At 37.8% G+C, this 26462-nt stretch overlaps 1 protein-coding gene and 1 pseudogene across 4 annotated transcripts in view; one reads left to right on the forward strand and one right to left on the reverse strand.

Moving 5' to 3' along the window:
- The window catches only part of GRM8 (glutamate metabotropic receptor 8), a 744073-nt gene that overhangs the window by 698381 nt on the left and 19230 nt on the right, over positions 1 to 26462 (forward strand). The window contains exon 10 of one of the 4 annotated variants that reach the window (XM_046019997.1): positions 20242 to 20315. The exons of the other annotated variants lie outside the window; for them this stretch is intronic. Within the exon in view, the coding sequence (XP_045875953.1) occupies positions 20242 to 20271 (30 nt within the window). The 3' untranslated portion in view covers positions 20272 to 20315. Of the gene's footprint in view, positions 1 to 20241; positions 20316 to 26462 lie in introns of those variants that run through there. 4 annotated transcript variants of the gene reach the window in all.
- LOC123952097 lies at positions 12111 to 16681 on the reverse strand (annotated as a pseudogene).

The raw sequence follows: 26462 nt of genomic DNA on the forward strand, positions 1-26462 counted from the left end.
CTGAGCTAGGTGAGGAAGCAGAGGTAAGAGGCTATATGTAGCGTCCATGAGGACCCATTCCCACGAAGACCTCTGAAAACGCCAGCTCTCTCCCCTACTTATCCAGTTACACAAAAGGAAGCCCAGAGCATTGCCCACTGCATAGTTCATATTCTGTGAGGCTCTTTTTTCCCCCATCTTAATTTTAAGAAATGTCACAGGCTTATACTTGGGTCCAGATGTGCGGCTGTGACTGCAAAAACTCTCTAAGGCCTCATAAAATCTCCAGGATGGAAGACTTTATGCAACAGATTACTGCTGTCGCCATCAAGAGGACAGTAATCAGAATGGGGGAAAGAGCTCTTAGCAGGGGCAGGGTGAAGTGAAAACTTGAGTAGGACGGGAGGAATTGACTAAGACAAGGCATGTTTTTAAAGAGAGAGGCAAGGGTTGCAGAGGATGGGGGTAAAACTTTAATGGAGAAAAGAGAGACCCAATGGTTTTTATGAAATCATTCTGTGGTGCTCTGTATAAATCTGTGTCACCTCTTCAGAGCCTTGTCATTCCTGAAGGCTTTCAGAGTGAGGCTGCTAACACTGGACCGTGAAGGCTTGCCGCCTCGCACAGGTGCCCTGTGAGATGTGTTCGCACATAGTTCTTAATCAGTATTCAAGTCGTCCTCTGAATGGAGTGTGGTGCATCTCAGCTATTTTTGGATTGTGTTTTGGATTGTACTTTTTTGATGTATAACAGAGCTCAAAGATACCTCATTGACGTGTCCAGTCCTCCTAATTGTCGTGCTGTGCATGACTCCATCTGGTCATCTTATGCCTGATGATAATTTGCAATTACTGTGCAAGTCTCAAGGTAACAGGGAACATCAAAAGATTGCATTTGAATACTACTTTGCTTATAAGAAAAATTCTCGTGAAATTTCTCATTTACATATCACGTTTGTAAAGGGGAACATTTTGCTGTTAAAGGCGCTGGGACCCAAGTTTTGTGGCTGCTCTATATCCATAAGGTTTTCTAGGTCTATTCTGTGTGTATACTTAAATGTAGATTTTCTATCTCCCAGTCCAGTTTCCTTTCCACTATATGCAGCTACATTATCATCATATTTGTATGTTGCTTTATAAACTGATAGTCTATATTAGCTACGTACATCTTGGATATTTATTCATTACCCCAAAAAGATATTTTAAAAAAATTTATATTAAAATACCTCATATAAGGATATTTACATACATAGAGGCACATGCGTATCTGTGAACTACTTTAAAAATACTGATTTATAAAATTCAAAATATTATGAATATGATTATTTATTATATGCTCAACTCTGGGCTGAGTACTATACATAGTATAAAACAGTCCTCCCCTCTGGAAATTTTATAGTTTAGTTTAGGAGATAGTTCTAATTCCCAAAGAAAAATCACAAATAGCATGTGTATTAGTCAGGATTATCCAGAGAAACAGAACCAGTAAGATATCTAGATCTAGATCTAGACATATGGATATATGAAGGGATTTATTATTGGAATTGGCTAACCGGATTAAGGAGGCCTAGAAGTCCCGTGATAGGCCATCAACAAGCTGGAGAACCAGGAAGGTCCCTGGTGTAATTCATTTCTGGTCCAAAGCACCAGAGGGGGGCGCCAGTGGTATAAACCTGAGTGCAGTGGGACCAGATTTTTGGATGTCAGGCATAAGGATGTATGCTTGAGGTTTTGGCATGGCATTTTTCCCAAGTGTGGCCTGAGGACATCTGGAGGTCCCCAAAATATTTTAGGTATCTGTGAAGTAAAGATTATTTTCATAACAACACTAAAATATCATTTGTCTTTTTCACTGACTTGACATTTGCGTTATTGATGCAAGAGTATTTGCAGGTGAGTGCTGGTGGTGGCTTAACATGAATCAAGACACTGACACCAACATTGTGCTGTTAGTCACCATATTCTTCACTACCACGCACTTAAATTTAGGGGGGAAAAAATCAGTTGCCGTTGAGTGCTATTGATGAAACAGAATTACTAATTTCATTAAATCTTGACTTACGGGGTTTCTACACGATGAAAAAAGAAGTGCTTCTAAATTTCCAAAGTAGGGTGGTTGTGTCAAGGAAAGACTCTTATGAGATTGAATTGCAAGCTGAACTAGCTTCTTTTTTTATGGAATGCTCTTTTTGCTTGAGGAAATGACTGACAGATAAATTATGGTTATTCAAACTTGGGTATATGGCAGATATTTCCTTGAAAATGGAGTGAGTTTGTCACTTAAAGGAAAACAACTGAGAGTATTTGTTGCCATTGATAAAATTTGAGCTTTCAAGCAAAAAGTGGAATTTTGGAAAATGTATACTGTCACCGTGAGCTTGGTCACTTTTCAATTCCTAAATAATTTTCTGATGGGCCCAATGGTGATATTAACAAATGCAGTTTTTTGATAATGTGTAATGAAATGTGTCAACATGAGAGACTAGTATACCTTGGTGACCAAATATTTATCCGGTAATAAATACGTGATGTGACAAAATCGTTCAGGGATGAAAGATCCATCCAAACAGTGACATAGACCAGTGGATTTTAATGTAATGGTATATTGACATTGTTTGGGGTTCCACATTACAACTAACCTTTAAGAAACTACTATAGTTGAATAATAGGGTAATATCAAAGAAGAATATCTATAATTATCTGTAAAGGTTATTAAAACACTCCCCCATTTCCCAAAGATATTATCTGCGTGAGACCGAGTTTTCTTTATACACTTTAATGGAAACGACATATAACCACAGATGGCATTGTAGAAGAACGTAGGGTCCAGTTGTCTTCTATTAAGCCAGGAATTAAAGCAATTTGCAAAAATGCAAAACATAACAGAACAAAAAGCCACAAGTATACTTGTTTGTATATTTATTATATTTTGAAAAAATACTTTTCAAAAAATGTGTTTGTTATATAATGGGCTAAACATTATTATTTTTTAAAAACTTCATAGATAATTTTTGAATTTCTGTTTTAATTTCACATGCTATAAATATTGACAGACAGAGCCCACATAACCAAAAGCACTTAGGTGTCCTCAATAATTTGTAGGATTTTGAAGTCTTGAGACCAAAAAGGCTGAGAATTGCTACTACGGGAGAAAGGTAACCATGAAAGATTTTTGAGTCTTCTGTTTTGCCTCACTTACACCCAGCCTTGATATACTACAGTAGCTGTGGTTCTAATTCCTTTTTAAATCTCCTTAAAAACCAAGCTCTTTAACATTCAATGTATCATATAAAAGCTTCTATGAAAATCGCTTAGCTTCCTTCCCCAGATACCACTAACCATTTCCTGGATTACGATTATTTATGGAGACCAAGGGCAAATCCTCCTATGCTTATTTCATACCTCATGCTTTTGTTCCTGCTATTCCCCCTGCCCAGAAAACTGTTCATTTTCCTCCCCTTCCTATATTGAACGTGTCTATCAAGATCTATTTTGGGTACATCTGCTTGAGGAAACTATAACTGAACTCCCAGTCAGGGTTATATACTACTTCATCATGCTTCTGTCTCTCAATTTCAGCTTTTAGCATATTATTGTGACATTTTTGCTTCTGTATCTGTTTTCTCTTAAGGACATAGACCTTGTGACTAATGGTATACTATTATATGACATATTATATGACAACCATAGTTGTCATTAACAAATGCTTGCTAGATTTAAATTTGCTTGTTTAATAATGCTTAATAAATGATAATAAATTCTTGCTTTAAAAATGATGTAATAGGGCTCCTGGGTGGTTCAGTGGGTTAATTAAGCCTCTGTCTTCAGCTCAGGTCATGATCTCAGGGTCCTAGAATCCAGCCCTGCATTGGGCTCTCTGCTCAGCAGGGAGCCTGCTTCCCCCTCCCCCTCTGGCTGCCTCTGCCTACTTGTGATCTCTTGCTCTCTGTCAAATAAATAAATAAAATCTTTAAAAAGTAAAAATTTAAAAAAATTTAAAAATAAAAATGCTGTCATAAAATACTAATTAGGTGAGTTAATCTGGTAACAGCCCTCAAAATGATTTCAAGTCAAGAAGATCAACAATATGACTTAAGAACAATTCTGATAAATGCACAAAAAAGTACATACATCAAATTTTCTTTTTTGTCCTTGTGACATGTAGACCAAGCAACAGTACATTTTGTAAAAAAAAAACCAACAAAATACTCCAACAATAGATTCATGCAAACACAACTTGACTCGACTTTCCAAAAAGGGAGGCAATTATTTAATATTTTTAATAGCACATTTATTTTACAAAGGCCAACTCTGACATTTTAAGGTCATTGTTGCAAATCTGATTTCATTAAAATCTGTGCAAGAGTTTTTAAAGAAATAACAATCATATTGATTTGTTATAGGGACACTGACTTTTTTAAAATCACTGTGGTACTGGGCGCCTGGGTGGCTCAGTGGTTTAAGCCGCTGCCTTTGGCTCAGGTCATGAGCTCAGGGTCCTGGGATCGAGTCCCGCATCAGGCTCTCTGCTTGGCAGGGAGCCTGCTTCCCTCTCACTCTCTCTGCCTGCCTCTCTGCCTACTTGTGATCTCTCTCTGTCAAATAAATAAATAAAATCTTTAAAAAAAAAAAAACTCACTGTGGTACTATTACATGAATGAATAGGCTAAACTTAATCTCTTATTTGAATTAAATGTGGTCTTTAAACAGTAGTTACATTTTTAAATGAGCACTTGCTGAGAAATGCGCTCATTGACCTGCCGTGACCAACATTAAATTATCTGGACATAGAAAAGCATTTCGACTATGGGGCTGATAGATAAGTGCTTATCATTAATTTCTATAGGTTAATGCCATTGAAATGCATGCTAGGAGCTACGAGGACTTGTTTGATCCATCTTCCAGGTGTCTTCCTGTCTCAGCTCTTACCGTCATCGTCCTGCAGGCCTATTATCATGCTGCGTGGACTGAGTTTGCAGACCTTTCTCGCCAAGGGCTGCCCTGGTCTTGTTCCATCACTGGGATAACCAGATGTTACTTATTTAAAGCCTCCATCATTTTGTATGACAGAGTAACTTAATTATACCCTGCTTTGGAGATGTTAAATGAAATTATCTTCAAAACAAGTGCACTTCATTTAATATTTTTCTCCATCAAGTACTTGAGCTGTGACATGTACGTCATAAGCACTAAGCAAGCAAACACTTTATAAATTGAGGCCTTCAGACAGGGTAATTATCGTTGAGGCAGAGCAGTACTCGAAAGTACCTGAGATAAAAACTTTGGTGACTGATGCTCAAGTCTGAATAAAAAGGTTCTAGAAAAATGAAAATTTGATAAACATAATAAGTGGCGGTCATCTACACTGTGGATCAAATTTTGTTTTTCAGATTTTAGATAGGGTCACAGTCGAGGTGGTCATAATCCCTGCAGTGGATCATAAAATCTCCTGTTGAGGATGAAGATGGATGGGCAGCTGAGGATTAAAAACATATTCAATTTTGGGGGCACCTGGGTGGCTCAGTCAGTTAAGCATCCAACTCTTGGTTTCAGCTCAGGTCACGATCTTAGGGTCATGGGATGAGCCCTGTGTAGGGCAGAGTCTGCTTGTCCCTCTCCCTTTGTTCCTCCTCCTCCTCCTCTCCCATCTCTCTCTCTCTTTCTTTCTTTCTCATAAATAAAATCTTTTGAAAATATATACAATTTTGACTGCTTCTTTTGAAAATGCTGTTTAGTTGGAGGACTACATTTTACTTTAGGATGTGGAGAATAGAATATTCCAGATTGTTTTAGGACAGCCCCTGAAACTAACGGGCTGATTAAATGTGTCCAGTGTTGCTAAGAGAGGACTGAGAAATAGTCATTAGTATTTGGCAACCTGGAGGTGAAGGCGAAGGGCGGTTTTCATAGAGCCTGATGGGAGTGGGTTCAGAAGAGACCAGGAGAAAGACAAGTGGAATCAGCAACGAGAGATAACATTTTCACTGAATTTTACCGCAAAATGTCGAAAATGAGTTTTTTAATGGTTGAGAATTAAAGGGGGGAAATCATCAGATGTGCTGTCCTTTACCAGGTCAAGGAGATGGACTCTTGCATCCGAACGGTGACTTGGCCTTAGATCGTAAGGAGAGAAAAGACCCAAATAATGATTACACTAGCCAGTAGGTTACTGATGTGGTTTAGAAGTATGTGACAGTTCTTTATTTTTTCCTCAGTGAAATAAGAACTAGTTATCAGATAAATGTGAGAAGAAGAGCAGATATTGCAGTTTTGAGAAAGGGATGCAAATTAGTTACATTCTTGAAGAGTTGGGATAGTGAATTGAGGACAAGCCAAAAGAACTAAAGGAGGCCGAGTTGAGGCTTATCACCAACAATTTAAAATGAGGCTAATTTACAACAAGCTCACTTTTAGTTTACCAGTGGGTGCAGGCATGAAAGCAGCAGTGAGTTAAATTTAAACAGACTTGGAATTCAGTTTTCTGGAGCAAGCAATGACAGGAGAGAGGAGTAAGGGAGTGGAGGGTATTTGCAAAGCAATGTTTTTAGTGGCAGGCAAAGGAATCTAAGACATAAGGAAGGAATAGAGGAATACAAGGGGCTTGAATATTGGTATATTGGAGGAAAGCACCGGGTTGAAGAGTTACTGGCATTGGTACAGAAGGAAGAGGCGTGAAATAGTAGGATGGTGGTCAGAACCTATGATGCTTAAAGGTGAGACTTCGGCAAATGTGAAGTTATTATTAAGATAAATGAGATGAAGTACACGATTATTGCAAGTAAGGAATTCAAGAACCAGAGAGGCCATGGAACAGTATCAATGTAGGTTTAGTACTGATATCCCCAATATTGGGAGAGAGAGAAATAATTAGTCTGATGAATCTTTAATATTATGTAAATGTACTTTGTCCTTTTCCTCGCTACTCAGCCTTTCATTCTATTTGCAACAGTTTCTCTCCCTGATTGTAGGCATGTGACATGGGCAGATAGTGAAATTTTATGGTCAATAACTCAGACCCACCATGTCCTACAGCACTTTGTGGTCTTTATGGTTTATGAGACAATTTCATATGCATTATCTCATTTTATTTTCATAGTTATCTAGTGAGGCAATTAGAGATGGCATTGTTCTAACTGTTTTATAGTTGATGAAATTGAAGTCTGATGATATTAAATCATTTGCCAAAGTTGGTATGGCTGCGAAATGACAGATTTTCCATGGGAACATATTCCACATGTGTATGTTTTGCGCATGTTAAATGGAAGAAATTTATTAAGTCTCAAACCCAAATATATTTATCTCCTCCTTTGATGTTTTTATAAAAGCCTTGCCTTTGCATGAACATTTTTATGCAATGGGATTTTATGAAAAGAAGATATATTATTTTTAAATTCTGAAACACATTTTAGTTTGGTGATAGAATAGAGTTTCATATTTTTTTTTCTGTCTTGTCCTTGAACACTGTTTTCATTTTTTAAGAAATTATAGTATTCTTATAATACCCTGGTTATTATAAGGCATTTTGTTATTAAGAATACACATGTTGGGGGTGCCTGTGTGGCTCAGTAGGTTAAAGCCTCTGCCTTTGGCTCAGGTCATGATCCCAGAGTCCTGGGATGGAGCCCTGCATTGGGCTCTCTGCTCAGCAGGGAGCCTGCTTCCCCCTCTCTCTGCCTGTCTTTCTGCTTGCTTGTGATCTCTCTCTCTGTCAAATAAATAAATAAAACTTTGAAAATTAAAAAAAAAAAAAAGAATACACATGTTGGAGCCCTTGGGTGGTACAGTTGGTTAAGCATCAGACTCTTAGTTTAGGCTCAGGTCATGATCTCAGGCTCTTGAGATCAAGCCTTGTATCAGGCTCAGTGCAGAATCTGCTTCAGGTTCTCTCTCCCTCTCCCTGTGCCCTTCCTGCTTGTTCTCTCTCTCTAAAGTAAATGAGTCATTTAAAAAAAAAAGAATGTACATGTTATTTTAAATGTGCTAGACTAAGTGTTCTTATGAACATAGATATGAAAGTAAGTAAAATACGGGGAGCAATAATCCAGCAGAACAATAAAACACTTTCAAAATGAGAAGATAATAAATATAGCAGGCTATCTAATTAACTGGTCAAATCATAAAAGCCTTAAGAACCTACCAGTGGATTATGAAGAAACCCATGAAATTGTCAATATCTGTTCTTTTTTAAGAGAAAAAAAAAATCTGTGAGAAAATAGATGATCCCATTTTATAATGAAGTGTATCTATCTTAAAGAATTGGCATGATCCATAATGATGAGATTCTATAAATATTCTTTACAAAATCACCAACAAAATAAGGATGTTTATTTGTTCAATTTTATTTAGAATTTGTCCAGAAATTTAGGCCAATGCAGTTAGACATTAAACAGAATTAAGAATTCTACGTCTTGACAAGGAAGAGGGAGAAGTATCTTTTCTCCCCCCAACTATCATATCCCTCAAATATCAAAAGACATCAAATAAATGCTTCTTATATTAATAAGAAATTTTAGGTTCCAATACGTGACTGGACACATTATACACAGAAAAAAAAAAAAAGAAGAAGAAGAAGAGGAAGAAGAAATTAAAGTCTTTCTTATATCCTACCAGTAACTAGTTAGAAAATGTAATGGCAGGGCACCAGAGTGGCTCAGTCTTTTAAGCATCTGCCTTGGGCTCGGGTCCTGGGACAGAGCACCACATCAGACTCCCTGCTCTGCAGAGAGCATGTGTCTTCCTCTCTCTTTGCTCCTCCCCCTGCTTGTGCTTTCTCTGTCAAATAAATACATAAAATCTTTGTTAAAAAAAAAAAAAAGAAAAAGAAAAAGAAAAGAAAATGTAATGGCTAAAAAAATACCCTATTTATAATGAAATCATTAAATCCGAAGAATAATTCTAACAAGAAAATATAGTACCTATTTAAGAAAATTGCAGGATTCCATTGAAAGATTGAAAACAAGATTAAAATCAAGTATGCAAGATGAGGGGCGTCTGGGTGGCTCAGTGGGTTAAGGCCTCTGCCTTCTGCTCAGGTCATGATCTGAGGGTCCTGGGATCGAGCCCCACATCGGGCTCTCTGCTCCGCGGGGAGCCTGCTTCCTCCTCTCTCTCTGCCTGCCTCTCTGCCTACTTGTGATCTCTGTCTGTCAAATAAATAAATAAAATCTTAAAAAAAAAAAAAGTATGCAAGATGACCAGAAAGACAAATAAAAGACACAAAATTTAAAAAGGAAGAAACTCTCATTGTTTACAGAAGACAGGAATTGTGAATATAGGTATTCCGAAAGCTACAGCTAAGCTGTTAGAACTAATACGTAAATTTAACAAGATCACTGGATGTAAGCATATATATGTGTGTGTGTGTGTGTGTGTGTAATTAACCGTATTTCTATGTAAAAATAATGAATACATAAAAAATGAAATTTTGTAAAGAAATCACTTATAAGTATCAAATGTCTAGAAATAAATCTGACATAATAAGCACACGATCTCTGTACCAAAACTACTAAATAATATGGAAATATATTAATAAGAGGACCTAAATGAACAGAAATACATAAAACATTCCTAGATGAGAAGACTGCATTTTGCAAAGATATCAAATCTGCAAATTGACCTATATAATAAAGCAATCCCAATCGAAATTCCAGTAGTTGTGAGGGCGCCTGGGTGGCTCAGTTGGTTAGGCCGCTGACTCTTGAGTTCAGCTCAGGTCAAAATCTCAGCTGTGAGATTGAGCCGCATGTAGGTTTCCACACTCCATGTGGAGTCTGCTTGGGATTCTGTCTCTCCTACTGCCTCTGTCCCTCCCCTTGCTCATGCCCTTTGTTTCTCTTTAAAAAAAATAAAATTCTCTTTTAAGATTTTATTTATTTATTTATGCATGTGAGAGAGAGAGAGAGAGTGAGTGAGAGAGAGAGGAAGAGGCAGAGGGAGAAGCAGACTCCCTGCTGTGCAGGGAGCCCAATGTGAGACTCAATCCCAGGACCTGGGATCATGACCTGAGCCGAAGGCAGACACTTAACTGACTGAGCCACCCAGGCACCCTTCAAAATAAATAAAATTTTTTTAAAAATCCAGTAGGGGTGTGTGTGTGTGTGTGTTTATGAAAACTGATATGGAACTGTAAAGGACAAAGGATATTCAAGCTATTTATCATCTGTCTGATTATCTATCATCATTATCTGTCTTTTTACCTATGTATCCATCATCTATTTATCATCTATCTGTCTTAGAAGTTGGTTCTGCTTCTCTGGTTGAATCCTGACTGATGCAATCTATAAATATTTTTGTCTAAATAAATCACTTTCTAGTAGTAATTCTAAAGAAATGTTATATTTGAAGTAAAAATACTTAAGAACAAGAGAGGCATAAAGATGTGGAGAAAGTAGAAAGTATGTAGTAAGCAGGACATAAGGATGGGCTAAAAGTTCAGGCTTTGAAATAAGAATAAGGAGTGATGAGGAGTAGGATTTTAGATAATATGGTGCCTAATTAGAAACAAAAATCTAAATATATAACATCAGGATATTAATTTAACTTGTTGTCAATAAGAGTGAGATTATACAGATACTAAAATTGGATTATAAATGTGGAAATCATCTAAGAAGTGCTTTTGAAGGTCTATGGCCAAATACTTCATCTTCACAGTATTGTAATTATGTAAAATGTATGTTCATTTAAATATAATATAAAGGGGCTCCTGGGTGGCTCAGTGGGTTAATGCCTCTGCCTTTGGCTCAGGTCATGATCTCAGGGTCCTGGGATCAAGCCCCGCATCGGGCTCTCTGCTCAGCAGGGAACCTGCTTCCCCCCACCCCCTCTCTGCTTGCCTCTCTGCCTGCTTGTGATCTCTGTTTGTCAAATAAATAAATAAAATCTTTAAAATATATATATATAATATAAAAACATAATTTGTCTTATAAAGTGTAACGACTGGAAGTTTTTGCTAAAAACGACTTAACTTTCTGAAGTGGAAATTAGTCTCATGGAAAGATTATAATTTCCTAAAATAAAAAGAAAATATATGGTAACATATTGTATGTCTTTTGGCATACCAAAGTTCACCAAAAGCGGGTATTGTAGAACTCTGAGTTATCAATGGACTGAATGCATATAATGTATAGTTCTTTTGAAGTAAGATGAAATTGATAAAGAATTTCTTAATCACCTTGTGGAAATACACAGATAGTGCAAACTGGTGTTCAAAAGGATTCCAAAGTCAACTGCAAATAAATAGTCCATAACCAAATATTTGCAGAATCATTCAACTATTATATTCCTAAATTTAAAAAAACTATCAGTTTTTAAATTTTATGATTCATTAAGATAATGTCTACTTCAAAGACAGGAATAATTCTCTATGAGGGCAATTAGCTTTACTCACTGTCATGTTCGAAGTCATGCAAACCCCAATACAATCATAATTCTATAAATCTGGTTAATAAGGGATATTGAATGAATATGCTTAGTTCACTTCATCCCACTTTCTCAGTGGCAAGAGGGAGCTCCTAAAAGGTGAGCTCATTTGTATCCTTTCATTAGTTTTTCTCTTTGTTGTTTTTAATAAACCACACACAGATACATTCATCAATCTGCAAAATGAAGGGCATAGATCCTTTGTTTAGTTTCTCCTTAGTTTAGTTTGCAAAAGTAATTTTTTGAATTTAAAATTTTACACCAAAAAACCAGAAAGAGATCAACATTACCCATGATCCTGCCGCTCGTGAATAGTCAAGGTTAATGCTTTGGTTTATTTCTTTCTAACTTGGGTCTTAGAGAAAAATATCTTGGGATGGTAGCTAGATGCAATTCTGTCTCCACATACATTTCCTTCATAGTTTCCCACGGCTGTGCCACTGTTTCTATATTCATTCTGTTTTTGGTCATTGGGTTATACTACTTTAATTTTTTTAAATAATAATTACTAATTAACTTCTTTGTAAATAAATCTTTGTTCACATATCTGATTTTGTTTATTTTTTTTTCTTACTATACAGTAGTTATTTGTCTTCCCTCTGTCAAACGCTGAGCCAACCACTTTCCCCAAGCTGCCTGGGGAGGTATGGGAAAAGGAATATACAAGGCAGGTGAGAAGGGAAGAAAGACCTGTGGGAGGTGGAGAGGGCTTCGTCACATGGTGAAGAGGATGAGAAAGACCACCATCAGGCAAAAGAGCCCCATGGCCTTTGGGAGGGCAAATCCCAGAATGGTCTCAGAAGCTACTGCTTCTGAGAGGGGTTGCTGGCATCATCAGTGATGAGGCTCCCAGACATAGTCCCAATTCCAGCCCCAGAGCCAGCCACCCCCACTGTGACAGCCCCAACCCCAATGAACTTGGCTGCTCTGTCAGCGTCCCTTGAAATGGTTCAGAAGCTTTAGCTAGCATAAGTGAGGTCAGGGGGCATGGGGCTGCCCAGCTGCTGAGGCTCTGATCTGTCAGTGTCTTGGTGGTTTTACCACCTCTGCAGGCAGCGATGGGTTCAGCAGCTGAGAGGTGCAGCTGGGAGGTGTTCCTGACCAAGATGGGGTGAAGACAAACTTTGCACAAGTGTACACTTTCAGGTTATGAGGGTCTATGGCAAGAGAGCTGCTCCCAGTGCAGAAAGACAGAGAGAGAGGTGGGGGTAAAGGAGGGGCAGGAAAAGTGAAGGTGATTTTGTTTATTATAAATAGAACATATTCCTGATGGGAAATTACTGGCTTGAAAACAATAAGTAATCAGGTTAACATTTTTCATTTTTTCCTGATATTCTTAGTATTGATGGTAGTAAGATTTCTTAGCAAGGAATGGATACGTTTACCTTAATTGATTATTAATTTTCTTTTATGTTTTTCTCTTGAGTCCAGTGTTTGTTCAGAATTTATGAAACTTTCCTCCCTTTCCTTTTTAGAGACATACAATCACTGACCTGATTAAGGGATCCCAGATGTGGCACTGTGTAGCTCTGTGACCTTGGCAAGGGGCCTAACACTTCTACACTTCACTTCTTCATCTGCAAAGTGCAGATAAACATTGTACCTCCTTCAAATAGCTGTGTGAATTCATACAAAGTGAGAGTGCTTGAGAAGTCCTCTTCAAGATCCTGGCTCATAATAAACACTATTGTAAATATATTGGATTATATTCTGGGTTTGGGGGGACTCTCTCTTCTAGTATTCTCCTTGGTTTTGCTCCAGTTTGTAAGGTTTGGTTAGGGTTTGCTGAGTGCCCAGCTGGATCATGGTTTTGGCTGGGTCACCTGATCTTTACCTCTAATTACTTCTTTGGCTTGGCTGTATAGTTTCAGTCTTACTGGCTCTGATCAATCCTCTGTGAAAGCCACATGTTCCTAAATCCCTTATACTTGACTGAAAAGCTGCAGGCAGAAATACTTGAGGGAATGTATCAGCACTGGATAATAGTAACACCCAACCGTTGCCTGTTGTGTCAGTACTTACAGAACACTTTTTTATACAATGTTCATCATCGAACCTATTAGCCTATCAGATCCGGAATAATTTTTCTTGTTTTACATATAAGAAAAAGAGATTCAGAAGTTAATTTATTGGCTTGGAGTTATCATATCCAGGGGTGGCAAAGTCAAGAATTTAACTTTGGCTTTCTGACTCTCAATAGAATGGCCTTTCAATTGCACCCAATTGCATTTCCAGGTTATATTAGTTAGGCTTTGGTAGTGTGTGCTGCTGTAATAAACAACTCAAAAATCAATGCCTTGCAAAAAACAACAGTGGTTTATTTCTCACCTGTGTTGTTTGTCAGGGATTTACAATTGCACTGCTAAAGTATGGCCTCTGTCTAGGATATACTATTCTCTTGGCAGGGAGAAGAACAAGAAGCAACCACTCAATGATGCTTAAAGCTTCTTCTGCTCAAGCATACAGATACAGATACATCGTATCTGTTCACAACTCATTGTTTAAAACGTATCAATGATGAACCTTGATAAGGATGAAATGGAGAAGAAAGTCCTTCCCCCAGGAGTAAGATGTGTAATCATAGTATAGGAAGAGTGGAGTAAATGATTAAGGGCAATAATATATAATAGGAATTCATGAGTTGAGAAGGACATAGAGGGAAGTCTTTGCAATCGAAACAAAGTATAAATATTTTAAAAAATGAGAAGTTCTAGAACTTGGAAAAAAGTTTACTGTGCAAGAGAAGAGTTCTCAATCATAATTGTGTAGCTTATTTATTTATTTATTTTTTAGGTATTCAGAGATTGGCAATAGGTGTTTCCAGTGACAAGGAAGTTGGTTAGAGGCAGTGTTAGATGTAGACTAGCTGAAGGAAAGAGGTCAAAAGAGAAAGCTGTACATCAAGCACAGGTGCGAAGTTGCTGACTTTGGAATTTTAGACTATTAATTTGACAGTCCAACTTCCTTTTGGAAGTGCTGAGTTATATAGACTTACTTTTCTAAGTAAGTCCTGAAACCTATATAAAGTGCCTGAAACGATTCTTCCTTGAAAATTTAATAGAAAACCTAGCTTGGTTCTTTCTTTTCCTAACCAAAGACCGAGGTCACTGAACCTAGGAATAAATTTAATGGCTTGGGGTTTTATTTGATAGACTAGACACTTTGTTAGAACATGGTAATGATGTTCTCAAGGTCGATCGTTACAGTCCATCTGAGGATACTGTAAATTCGTTTCTCTGACATAGCCATAGACATTATCCTTCACCCTGCTCCGCCATCACACATTTGCCAGAGGGACTGACTGACTACTTGGTCAGTTCAAATCTATCACCTGTAGAAATAGAACTCAAAGCGAATGCTTTGGGTATACAACTTTCTTTCCCAATAACAATCTGAGGCTGTTCCTCGTTGACTGGCTGCTCTCCTCCATGTGGTGATTCAGGGACCCCTATTTATTCCATCCTGTAGTGTGACCACCCTCTAGTGTCTCATTAGCTTAAATACCCAGTCAGCAAAAAGGGAAAGTGCTATGGAGAGAGTACACACGCTTCTTATTTTCTTACAATAAATTCTGTAAAACCCTTTTATGACATTTTCCCTTTACTTTCACATGATATTGGTTGAAAACTACTTACAAGGCCACACTGTTCCTAGTTAGGTGTCCCTGACTGACCAGGAACTTCCCAGAAACAATTTCAAAGAAAGGAAGAAGGAGCACTCATTTTGATACCTCTGCCACACCCACTGTCCCAATTAAAAATGTCTTTTTTTTTCCCTCAAAATGTTCTCCTTGGTAAGCTACTATATTTATAACTTTGTACCTAAAGTTGTTTGGTAAAAGTAATAAAAGAAAAAAGAATACAGGTATATTTTTTTCCATAACATTAAAAGAGAGAGTACTGAGTGCTGTTTCCTCCATGATAATAAAGGTTTCACTTGGGTACAGTTATTCTGAAGTCTGAAGCATCAATAGTTTGAACATATTTGGAACTCAGTCTATCAGATTTACCAATGGGATAATTTGTCCTCATAATTCTCTACTCCTACTCTTAGGAGCACAGTTTTAATAATAGCATCCAGATGGTCGTCCAACTTAAAAATAGTTTATGTTCCACAATCCTGTTTATAATTGATATATGGTCTTTGAGATATTATTTTATACATACAATAGTACATATGGCATTTTCTTCATACCATCCATAAAAGTTTATTTAATACATCATCTAATAAGACTTTTGCAATGAAAACTGTAGTATTGTTGTTGTGATGTTCATAATTAACACAAAAACCTACACACGTAAAGTCATTTTCTGAATATAAGATATTTAAAATGTTGACACTGTAATGTATAAAACAGCTATTATAATTGCACATACTTTATTTGATAACAGCTGGGGTTATTTTTTTGTTATTTAGGAAAATATAAGTTGTAGTACTTTCTTATTTAGGAAAATACAAGTATTTTTGCACTTGGAAAAGTCCACCTTCTATCACAATGAAGGATAATCAAGCTAACAGCCCAATTTTAGAATACTTGGAACCAGTTTCATAACCAGTTTTGTTATGAAAGATCCCTGTACACATTTGCATTAATTCTGGTACCTTAATAGGCTGTCTGGCAAGCCATTTCCTTCCAGAAACATGCATTATGAGAAATGAGAAATGCTCATCCGTTCTGGATATTAGCTACTTGTCACACCTGGCCAACAGCGCTCACATCTCTGAAGCCTATGAACATAACTTTCTACTTATTCTAAGTGAAAAATGGAATGACTTAAAGAAAAATATAAGATAATGTGAATAGTCTCTTATCAAAAACCCATATATTAAACCAAAAGTATTTTACAGCTTTTATGACAAGAAACTAAAAAGACTATCTAAAGATCCGGGCTGTGATCGTGAGTGTGAGAGGCTGAGATGGATGGAGTAATGGAAAACATCATGAGAAATGAGGAGGATACGGAAAATAATGTGGACTATAGATCAGGAGGATGGAACAATCATGTACATGGGTGTAAAGTTTATCCAAAATAACCACCCTGCCCGACCCAGAGAGCAAGGCTGTGAGTCACAGCTAGACCCTCCAGTGAAAAAGATAGATGATGGCCAGTGTTGGAACCAGATGGGAGAGGATATAGAGATGAATGTCGTGATCGTTAATAAGGCAAGATATCTGAGGAGAGGGATGAGTCTGTAATGATCCATAAGCAGCAACGGGGAGGAAGGACTGCCCTAACCTTATTGTCTTCCTGAGGGATATGGATAAAGGGAATAAAAACAGCCATCACGTGAGACACTGGAGGGGAAAAAATCTTCTTAGGAAGGGAGGAGTTTCAGTTAAGGCCACAGCGTGGAGGCAGGGAGGAGAGTTGGGGCTATCCAGGAGGTTATGGCAGAACACGCATTGCAGAGCACTCTACAGGTGGTTTATGGGTGAAGGGAGCGTAAAGAGCTGGGCGAATTTCATGAAAATTCCAGTTGTCTGCTTGATGGATCACTAGAATGTTTAATATCAGAGCTGCATTCTTTTGAAAGCTGATTGATGGTGACAAGCGTAATCTGGTGGTGTTAGTCTGACAGAACAACATAGGGCCCCAGGAGGAGGAGACTCAGAGGCAGGTGAGTCAGGCCATTCAGAACCCAAGCAGCTGATCTGAGAGCAGGCAAAATGAATCAGCCGCCTCCAGCATATCAATGAAGCCAATGCTGGTACTATGCTTTTTGGAAGGGGGAAACCTGGGTTACCTTCTGGGTTCGCCATCCCAGGAGATTTGGATGTTTGGGATTTCTGAGTGATTTGTCAGCCCTAGAATATGCTTTACGAGATTGTTAGTTCCTGCTCGTACTTCACAAGTCTCTTGCTCTAACTTGCATCATTTATACCACCAAGAGGAGAAGATGAATGTCAAGAAATAGTCCTGGTGGCTGGGTACCACTCCTGGGGTAAGGCCTTTTAGACTCCGCTAAAGCTAGACAAGGTTTCTCCGTTTTTTAGGTGGAACTGTAGAACTATCAAGCTCTTTTTCACACCATAGAGTTTATGGAATGATTTGTAGGAAGAGGAACTTTTGGCAGTGACTGGAAAGCGTAAGCCTATTAAAGACATTCGCCACCTACTATTATTGTATTCGTATCAATGTGACTCTTTATCTTGATTAATGGTTTTCTTATGTAATTGGGTGCTCCCATATTGGGGGCATAGATATTCACAATTGTTAGATCATCTTGGCGGATAGTCCCTTTAAGAATTATATAGTGTCCTTCTGTATCTCTGACTACAGTCTTTAGTTTAAAATCTAATTTATCTGATATGGGAATCGCTACCCCGGCCTTCTTTTGAGGCCATTGGCATGAAAGATGCTTCTCCATCCCTTCACTTTCAGTCTGGGTGTATCCTTAGGTTCAAAATGGGTCTCTTGTAGACAACATATGGATGGGTCCTGTTGTTTTATCCAATCTGCAACCCTGTGTCGTTTTATGGGCGCATTTAGGCCATTCACATTGAGAGTGATTATTGAGAGATAGGTTTTTATTGACATCGTGTTGCCTTTGAAGTCTTTCTGTCTATAGATTGTTTCTATATTTCAGTTCAATGATATTCTTAGGATTTTTTCTCTTTTATAGGACCCCCCTTAATATTTCCTGCAGTGTCGGCTTGGTGGTTGCATAGTCTTTTAAGCCTTGCGGGTCTTGGAAACTCTTTATCTCTCCATCCATTTTAAATGTCAGTCTTGCTGGATAGAGTATTCTTGGTTGCATGTTCTTCTCATTTAGTACTCTGAATATATTTTGCCAGCCCTTCCTGGCTTGCCAGGTCTCTGTGGAAAGGTCTGACGACATTCGCCACCATTCACGGATTGTCCTTGGATACCTATAACTTCTTTAGGCTGTGATTGCTGGGGGTTTCGATCATGCCGTGTCTACCTCAGGCAACTGGAGAGAGACATTAAACCCAATGACAATACAAGGAAGAAAGTATAAAGATGAAGGATAAAAATCAATGCAATAGAAAATAAATGCAAAACAAAGAACAATCAACAAAGTTGAAAATTGGGTGAAAAGACTATGATAGTAACAAACTGCTCACAAGGCTAACCAGGAGAAAAAGGAGCAAAACATAGTAGTATAAACTCAACAAAATATACCACTTAACTAGTATTAGGTGTTGTTAGCAAAAAAAAAAAAAAAAAAAAAGATAAAAGTATGTTTAAAATTTAAGGGTGACCTAGAAAAAAATTTAAAAAGGATCTGAGCCTCTGAACCAGCAGGGTCTTTTCTAATATGTATTATCGGCTTTAGCTCTATCTCACAACTTTTGATATGTTATATTTTATTATTCATTCAAAATATTTTCTAATTTTCACTGTTGGTTCTTCTTTGATTTACAAGTGATTTTGGAATGTATTGTTTAATTTTCAATAATTTGGAGCTTTTCTATGTTTTTTCTTATTTATCCCCAGCCTAATTCTATCTTGCGTGCTAATTCCACATTAGTCAGATAATATTCTCCATATCTCGAGCCTTTGAAATTTGTGAAGACTACGGGGAATGAGGTCCTGTGGTAAATCTTCTCTGTGCAATTTAACAGACCATCTTCTGTTAGGTTTTGAAAATTCTTGGCCGGTATCTCTTCAAGTGTTTTTTCTTTCTTTTTTTTTTTTAAGATTTTATTCATTTATTTGAAAGACAGAAATTACAAGTAGGCAGAGAGAGAGAGGAGGAAGCAGGCTCCCTGCTGAGCAGAGAGCCCGATGCGACGCGGGGCTCGATCCCAGCATGACCTGAGCCGAAGGCAGAGGCTTTAACCCACTGAGCCACCCAGGCGCCCCAAGTGTTTTTCTTTTTACCAGTTATATCTCTCTTCTTTTTCTGGGACTCCAAATTCATGTACACTCAAATTTTGTATGATGTTTGATACATCTCTAATCACGTTTTTTGTATTTTTAAATTCTTAATTATAATCTCCATGCTTCAATATGAACATTTGCCACTGAGCTGTCTTTCGGTTCACTAGTCATGTCTTTCTTGAACTGTACCTAATCCATTGTTAAACTCATCTATTGAATTCAATTATTACATTTTTCAGTCCTATAACTTTTTTACTTTTAAAATATATATATTCCAGTGCTAAAATATACATATTCCAGTTATCTATTTTTTTAAAATATATTTCTGTTCAAGATTTTGGAAACTTCTGCCTGAGAAGCCCGGTATCTACATCACTTTTGGTATCCTTTCCACCTTCTGCTTTTTCCCCCTTTGGTCATTTGTTCATTTGGTCATTCCCCTGCTTTGGTCATTTGTTCCTGTGCTCTGGCTTGCCTGGTCAGTAATCTTTCAGTGAATCCCCAACACTGTACATTTAAAAAAAATGTAGATGTTATAGACATTTCAACTTTCTACTAGTCAGCAATTCAAGTAGAGGCGTTTCACTTTGATATAATCTGGGATTGGGATCATTTGAAGCCAGGTTTTGGGCTTTCTGTGGGTTTGTCTATTTTTGATATTTCTTTTATCCTGAGGGATATCTCTTCAGATATAATGTGTAAAAGTCCAACATGTTTATGATTACCCATCCTAATTAATGGACCTGAATTCCAACTTTTTTCTCTGGCATCATGATACAGTTGCATACATACAGCTTTTTAGCCTCTGGATCTGACCTATGATTGATTTTTTTTTTTTTTTTTTCCGGTTACTCCTCACACTTAGGATTCAGCGAAGTCTCAAGAAAAAAAAAGTGACATTAAAAAATCAGGTTCGCTTCTCTGTAGTACCCAAAAATCCTGGGTGCTCAAATCCTGGCTGCATTGGTAACCCTGAATTCCAGTTTTTGTCTCCCCAGCCCCATGAGACTGCTGAAAAGTCTTTCTAAAGATTTCTGCCCTCCAACACTCATACACGGAATCAACACATTCCTTATGGATAAAAGCAATGGAGAACGCCTGGCTCACACCAAGGTTTGTGTTTTGTTTTTTTCCCTTCCTAGGATCTTGGTCTCTTGGGTCCTGGCTGCCTTGGTTCTTCTCTGATGCCTCCAAACATTCTTTCTTTCTTTTTTAACTTTATGATTCTTTAATAGTTATTCTCAGTGGGTGGCTTGGTTTGATTATAGCTGTTCCTTCATAGCCAGAATCAGAAGTCCTTCATCTTTTGAGGTTTTCATTTTAATGATAAAAATGTTAAAATGTTAACTTCTATGATATTGATTTGATACTTTTTCCGGACACATTATTCTTTCAAAACTTTTCAAAGATAATTAATTTTACCTCTAAAGTCTTCTTGCATTAACTCTATTGGATCTCTTTCCTTGGGTTTTTATTATTCTCTTTGAGGAGTTTGATGCTTCTCTTTCATAGTATGGGTTCTCCATAAGTATTTGCTAATTCTTGGTTGTCTGTTTAGCTGTGTTTGTGATTCCCAGTCTTCTGCCTACTGTGTTATCCAGAGCCTGTGTCTGGTGGCTGAGAAATGGAGTGGTGTCCATGTGGGAACAGTGTACTGGCAGTTTGTCCCCTCTGGTGGCCAGTGGTCCCATCAGGTACTTCTCTGCTCTGGCCACTGCAAACGCTAAATATCTTTATTTAGAAAGATTCATTTATCCAGCTCTTTGGGTTCGTATTTCCAGCTTGATGATTCTGTTAAGTTCAACAAGATATAATCCTAAGAAGGAGCTTCTCTAGGCTCGATGGTGAAGTTTATGAAGAAAGTAGCTGACCAATAATAGCAGTCTTTAAAAACAAAGCAAAACAAAATAAAAAATCCTCTGAATCTCAGTTAAGTATGAATTCAGGGGCTTTAACTGAATTTCTCAATTTTTAAGAAATGTGGCCCAATTCTGTAAGAAGAGGGATGGTTTTCCAAATTGGTGAAGATTCAAACCATATTAATCTTTCTCTTTCACATCACTGGGGATCTACCAGAGCCATTGTGTGTATCAGGAGATGGGCTTTCCAGTAAGACAGACCTCAGTTTAAGCCTCAGCTTTATCTTTATGAGTTGTGGAACTTTGAAAACAGTATTTAAATTCTCCAAAATAGAGTCACTCCCACTCCTGAATTTAAAAAAAAAAAAATGAGGGGTTAATGTGCATAAAAAATCTGGCATCATGCTGATATCTTACGCTCAATCACTAATAGATATTGTGGTTGTAATTATTGTGTAGTTCCCAAACTCACCTCTTCAATCAAATCAGAAATGTGAGATACTGTTCAAGAGCAAACGATTTAGAGTGACAGAAATTTTAGAACTCTTTGAGTGGTACTAGTTCTCCATTTGTGTTTAACGTGCTAGGGCTGCCATAACAAAGTACCGTGGACAGGACGGCTTAATATAAGCTTATTTTCTCATGGTTCTGGAGACTAGAAGTCACAGTTCACAGTGTGGACAGTATTGGTTTCTTCTGATGCCTCTCTCCCACTGACTTTCTGATGGCCGCCTTCTTTCTGTATCCTTGTCAGGTCTTCCCTCTGCACAAATACACATCCCTGAGTTGGTCCTCATGTCCTCTTTAAGGACATCCATCAGATTAGATCAAGGACCACCCTAAAGACCTCATTTTCATTTAATTACCTCTTTAAAGACTCTATCTCCAAATATTGTCACTTAGGGTTAGGAATTTGAATTTTGTGGAGGATGCAATTCATCCATAACACCATCCCTCTTGGTTCTTACTTACTATATAATGTAATGCCACCAGGAAAAAAAAAAATAACATTTCTATAACATTTTATGCCTTCATAAAATTTCCTGCACTAAGGTACTGATGTAATTCTTTTGGCTTTAGAAAGGTTTATCTGGGAAGTATCTAGATAAGCAAAGATTTATTACCTTTTACAAAATTATTGTCGAACCCATTTCCATAATGTTACTAAATTTCCTTCAGTAATGCAGCCTAAATAATAAATTTCTCCTCTAATTTAAATTCCAACAAAACTTCTATCTGCAAACAATGATAACTATAGGATTCAAAATATTTTCGTTATCCCTGACTACCAAGAAAAAATATCTATGATTATATAGCTCATAGATAAATTTCATTCTCATAGTAAATGTTTCCTCTCCCTTGCTTCTTTCTTTGAACTTATTGGTTAATATTATGTTTATTATATTTTGTATCTGTTCAAATAGATACTGTTCAAATCATTATAATTAAAGGTGTCTCCATTACTGTTATCCTTAGTTCTGATCATGCTGTTGCAGAGTGAAAAAGCATTAAAAGGCAGCATGGAAGCAGGAGTCCATGGAGGGATATATGGAGAAAAATACCTGTAAAAGAGAAGCCAATAAAGACCCAGCAAGATGCCTCATATTCATTTGCATGTCACAGTAGAAAATGTGACACCATTATTTGAGAAATTATTTTTTATTATGTTTCTGTAAATAATACTTATGTAGAATAATTGAAAATTAATGACATATTATTTAATCATGCTCTACCTTAAAACATCCACCTTACAAAATGTATTAGACTTTAATAAAAAACAAATTACTCTATTTACTAACCCAATATTAAATATCATGTATATTTAATTATGAACACTCATTTTAAATTCAATCTCTTTAGAAGATCATGAGTTGGCTTTACTTGTCCTTTTCTACCCTTGGCAGAGCTGATATCCTACTTATTGGTTGATGCTTTATTATTCTGTGCATCTGGTTCCCACCATTCCCAATAAGCCCAAGGATAAGGATTTAGACCTCCCGTGTAAACCAGCCCAGTTCTGCAACCATCGGTTTTGTCCTTTGATTTGACTCTTCATTTTTAGTATGAGTCCTGAACAAAAGGGGATGTGATGGGAGACTGCAAATGGGTCAGAGCAAACCAGCTCCATTTCTTCTAATGAAAACACAATGTAATGTCTCTGACCTGTGGGTGGGTGGGCAACACTGATTTCTTTCTGACAGGAGAAGCACAACCTTCAGGGTGGTGCTTTTTCCCAGAATGAAACTAGACTATGAATCTTTGAATGTGCTGACCCTAGCATAAGGCATATTTCCATTTAGACAGATATTTTGTGCCTGTCTCTTGGTGTGTGTACATTTGTGTATTCTTTATTTAAAAGGCTGAAAATCAGGGCACCAGGTTGGCCCAGCCAGTTAAGCGTCTGCCTTCAGCTCAGGTCATGATCCCAGGGTTCTAGGATGAAACCTGATGGAGTCAGGCTCCTTGCTCAACAGGGAGTCTGCTTCTCCCTCTCCCTCTGCCCCTCCCCTACTCATGCTCGCTCACTCTCTCTCTCTCTCTCCCACTTTTTCTCCCTCAAATAAATAACTTTTAAAAAATAAAAGGCTAAAATTCTTGAGGCTGATTTTGAGAGAGCAGTATTGTTAAATCTTCCTGTGTGAGGGATAAAGGGCAATGAATAGAAGACAGGGTCAAGGTTGTTAGGACAATAGTAAATATTGCTTTACTGATTACTATATGCCAGGTGCTGTGCCAATATTTTACACTGATTGTGGAATTGTGTGAATTATGTCTGTGGAAGCTTATAAATACTGTGAGTGGATTATCCTTGGTTATAATGTTCTTATGTTGGGAAGGGATCCAGGGCTGAGCCAGAGCTCTCATATTCCCAAGTGGAGACCATTGACTTTTAATTTATATTGTTTGTTGCTAAGTTGCGAACAATATTGCCATATTTACAGTTTAAAAGAGCATCATGTTTATCCATCCAAGAGTTTCTGTGTCAGCCTAGATGTTGATTTGAGACATGTTCTATTTTCCAGCTTTAGATTCTGATTTATTGTTTCCCTCTTGAAACTACATGAGTCATTTCCTTTAAATGGCAAATTCAAGAGTAAGGTCCTATTCCACTTCAAAGAATGTAGCAAATGTATGCCAACATCCAGGCAATGTTCCTAGGTTGAGTTTGTAGCAGCAAACAAAACAGGTAAAAATCCCTGTACTCATGGAGTCATGGAATTTTTATTCTAATGAAGGGAAATAAACAATACACAAATTAAATTAGTAAAGTATATAGACTTTTATGCTAGAAAATGTTAGATGCTGAGGATTAAAATAAAACCAAAGACTGCTGGCAGAGAATGGGAGTTATAGTATTTGATAGTGTTTAGGAGAGATTTTTCTGGAAAGAATGGGTCAGGAAAAAAACTAAAGGAAATGAAGGAGCAAGTTTTCAAATATAAAAGCCCCAAATCACAATCATGGTTGGTATGCTACAGGATCACCCAGGAGGCCAGTATGGTGGGAAGAGAATGCATGAGGGAAAAAGGAAAGCCCTGTCAGTTCAGAGGACCTTGTGGACCATGTCTGCACACCATCAATGGGAAGTCATTGTAACCTTTGGAGAGTAGGGATGACCTGATTTAAGAATGATGGGATTATTCTGTCTGCTGTGTTAAGATCAATCTGATGAGGAGATAGAAGGAGCACAGGAAAAGAGAAGTCAAAAGATGACCTGACTTATGAGTGATGGGATTATTCTGTCTGCTGTGTTAAGATCAATCTGATGAGGAGATAGAAGGAGCACAGGAAAAGATAATGACCTGATTTATGAATGATGGGATTATTCTGTCTGCTGTGTTAAGATCAATCTGATGAGGAGATAGAAGGAGCACAGGAAAAGAGAAGTCAATAGGAGAGCTTTCGTGATAACCCAAATGAGAGATGATGTTGGCTAAGACCAATGTAGTTCCAGCAGAGGTAGTAGAAAGTGACCGATCTGGACAAATGTTGAAGATAGAATCAATAGGATTCTTCACAGATAAAGAGTGTAAGAGAGGAGTCAAGGACAATTTCAAAGCCTTTGTCCCTTGGAAGATTAATGATGGAATTCAGATAAAGAAGATGACTAGAAGAGTAGGTTTAGGAATGAAGATGGTGTCAGATGCTTGTTAGTTTTACAAATCAGACATCCAAGGGGAATACCCAGAAAGTGACTAGATTTCCTCAGGAAATCTGGAATTAGTTAGCATGTAAATAGTTTTCCAAGGCAGAGCTACCTATATTATCTGTAGGGCCCAGTGAAATGAAAATGCAGGTCTACTTATTCAAAAATTCTTAAGAACTTCAGAACGGTGAGAGCAGAGCATTAAATCAAGTGCGAAGGGACTTCTGAGTAAAAGAACTTGTGTGTTCAGGTAACACACTCAGGGACCCGGTCCTAGATTAAGGCTGTAATGCCAAGTGTGATTGTCAAGAGAACAATGAGGACAGAGCAATAGATGGATGGATGGATGGATGGATGGATGGATGGATGGACGGACGGACGGACAGATAGATAAATACCTAAGGTCTGAGGTCTGAAGTATGTCAATATAAAAATGATACAGAGATGAGGAAGATCCCTCAGAATTGGCCAAGTAGAAGAAACCAACAAGTTGAAATAAAACAGAAACAATGGTAAAATGTTTGGTAGAGACTTGGTGATAGCTCACCAGTATCCAGGCTCAGCCAGAAGAGTCAGATTGTTGTCTTGATGTTTGTTGTACCCAGTTGCCATGGGAGTTTTTTTTTTGTTTGTTTGTTTGTTTGTTTAATATTTTATTTATTTGACAGAGAGAAATTACAACTAGGCAGAGAGGCAGGCAGAGAGAGAGGAGGAAGCAGGCTCCCCGCGGAGCAGAGAGCCCGATGTGGGGCTCGATCCCAGGACCCTGAGATCATGACCCGAGCCGAAGGCAGAGGCTTTAACCCACAGAGCCACCCAGGCGCCCCGCCATGGGAGTTTTAGTGGAGTTTGGATGTTGCATGATTGGTTGATTTGAGGCTTTACCACCACAAGGAAACTGCACAATTGCTTTATAAACTTGTCTGTTTAAAAAAAAACATTTTTTTAAATAACGCCTAGTAATGAGATTTTGAGGTGCATTGACTGAAGCCCAGCTGAAAAGGAAAAGAAAATCTATTTCTGGATTCAGGTGCCACTTCGAGGGACACACAGATGAGGGGATAGGTAATAGAAGCAGAGAAAGGCAGGCCGTAAGTGTTAACATAGCTTTCTCACGGGTCAGACTACATGCAAAGCAGCCAAACAGAATCTGGCGGACTGTAGCAAAAAGTGAGACTCAACCATCCAAGACAAGGCAGAAATATTCAGGAGT

The sequence above is a fragment of the Meles meles genome, chromosome 10 (genome assembly GCF_922984935.1).
Source record: "Meles meles chromosome 10, mMelMel3.1 paternal haplotype, whole genome shotgun sequence".
Lineage (NCBI taxonomy): Eukaryota > Metazoa > Chordata > Mammalia > Carnivora > Mustelidae > Meles > Meles meles.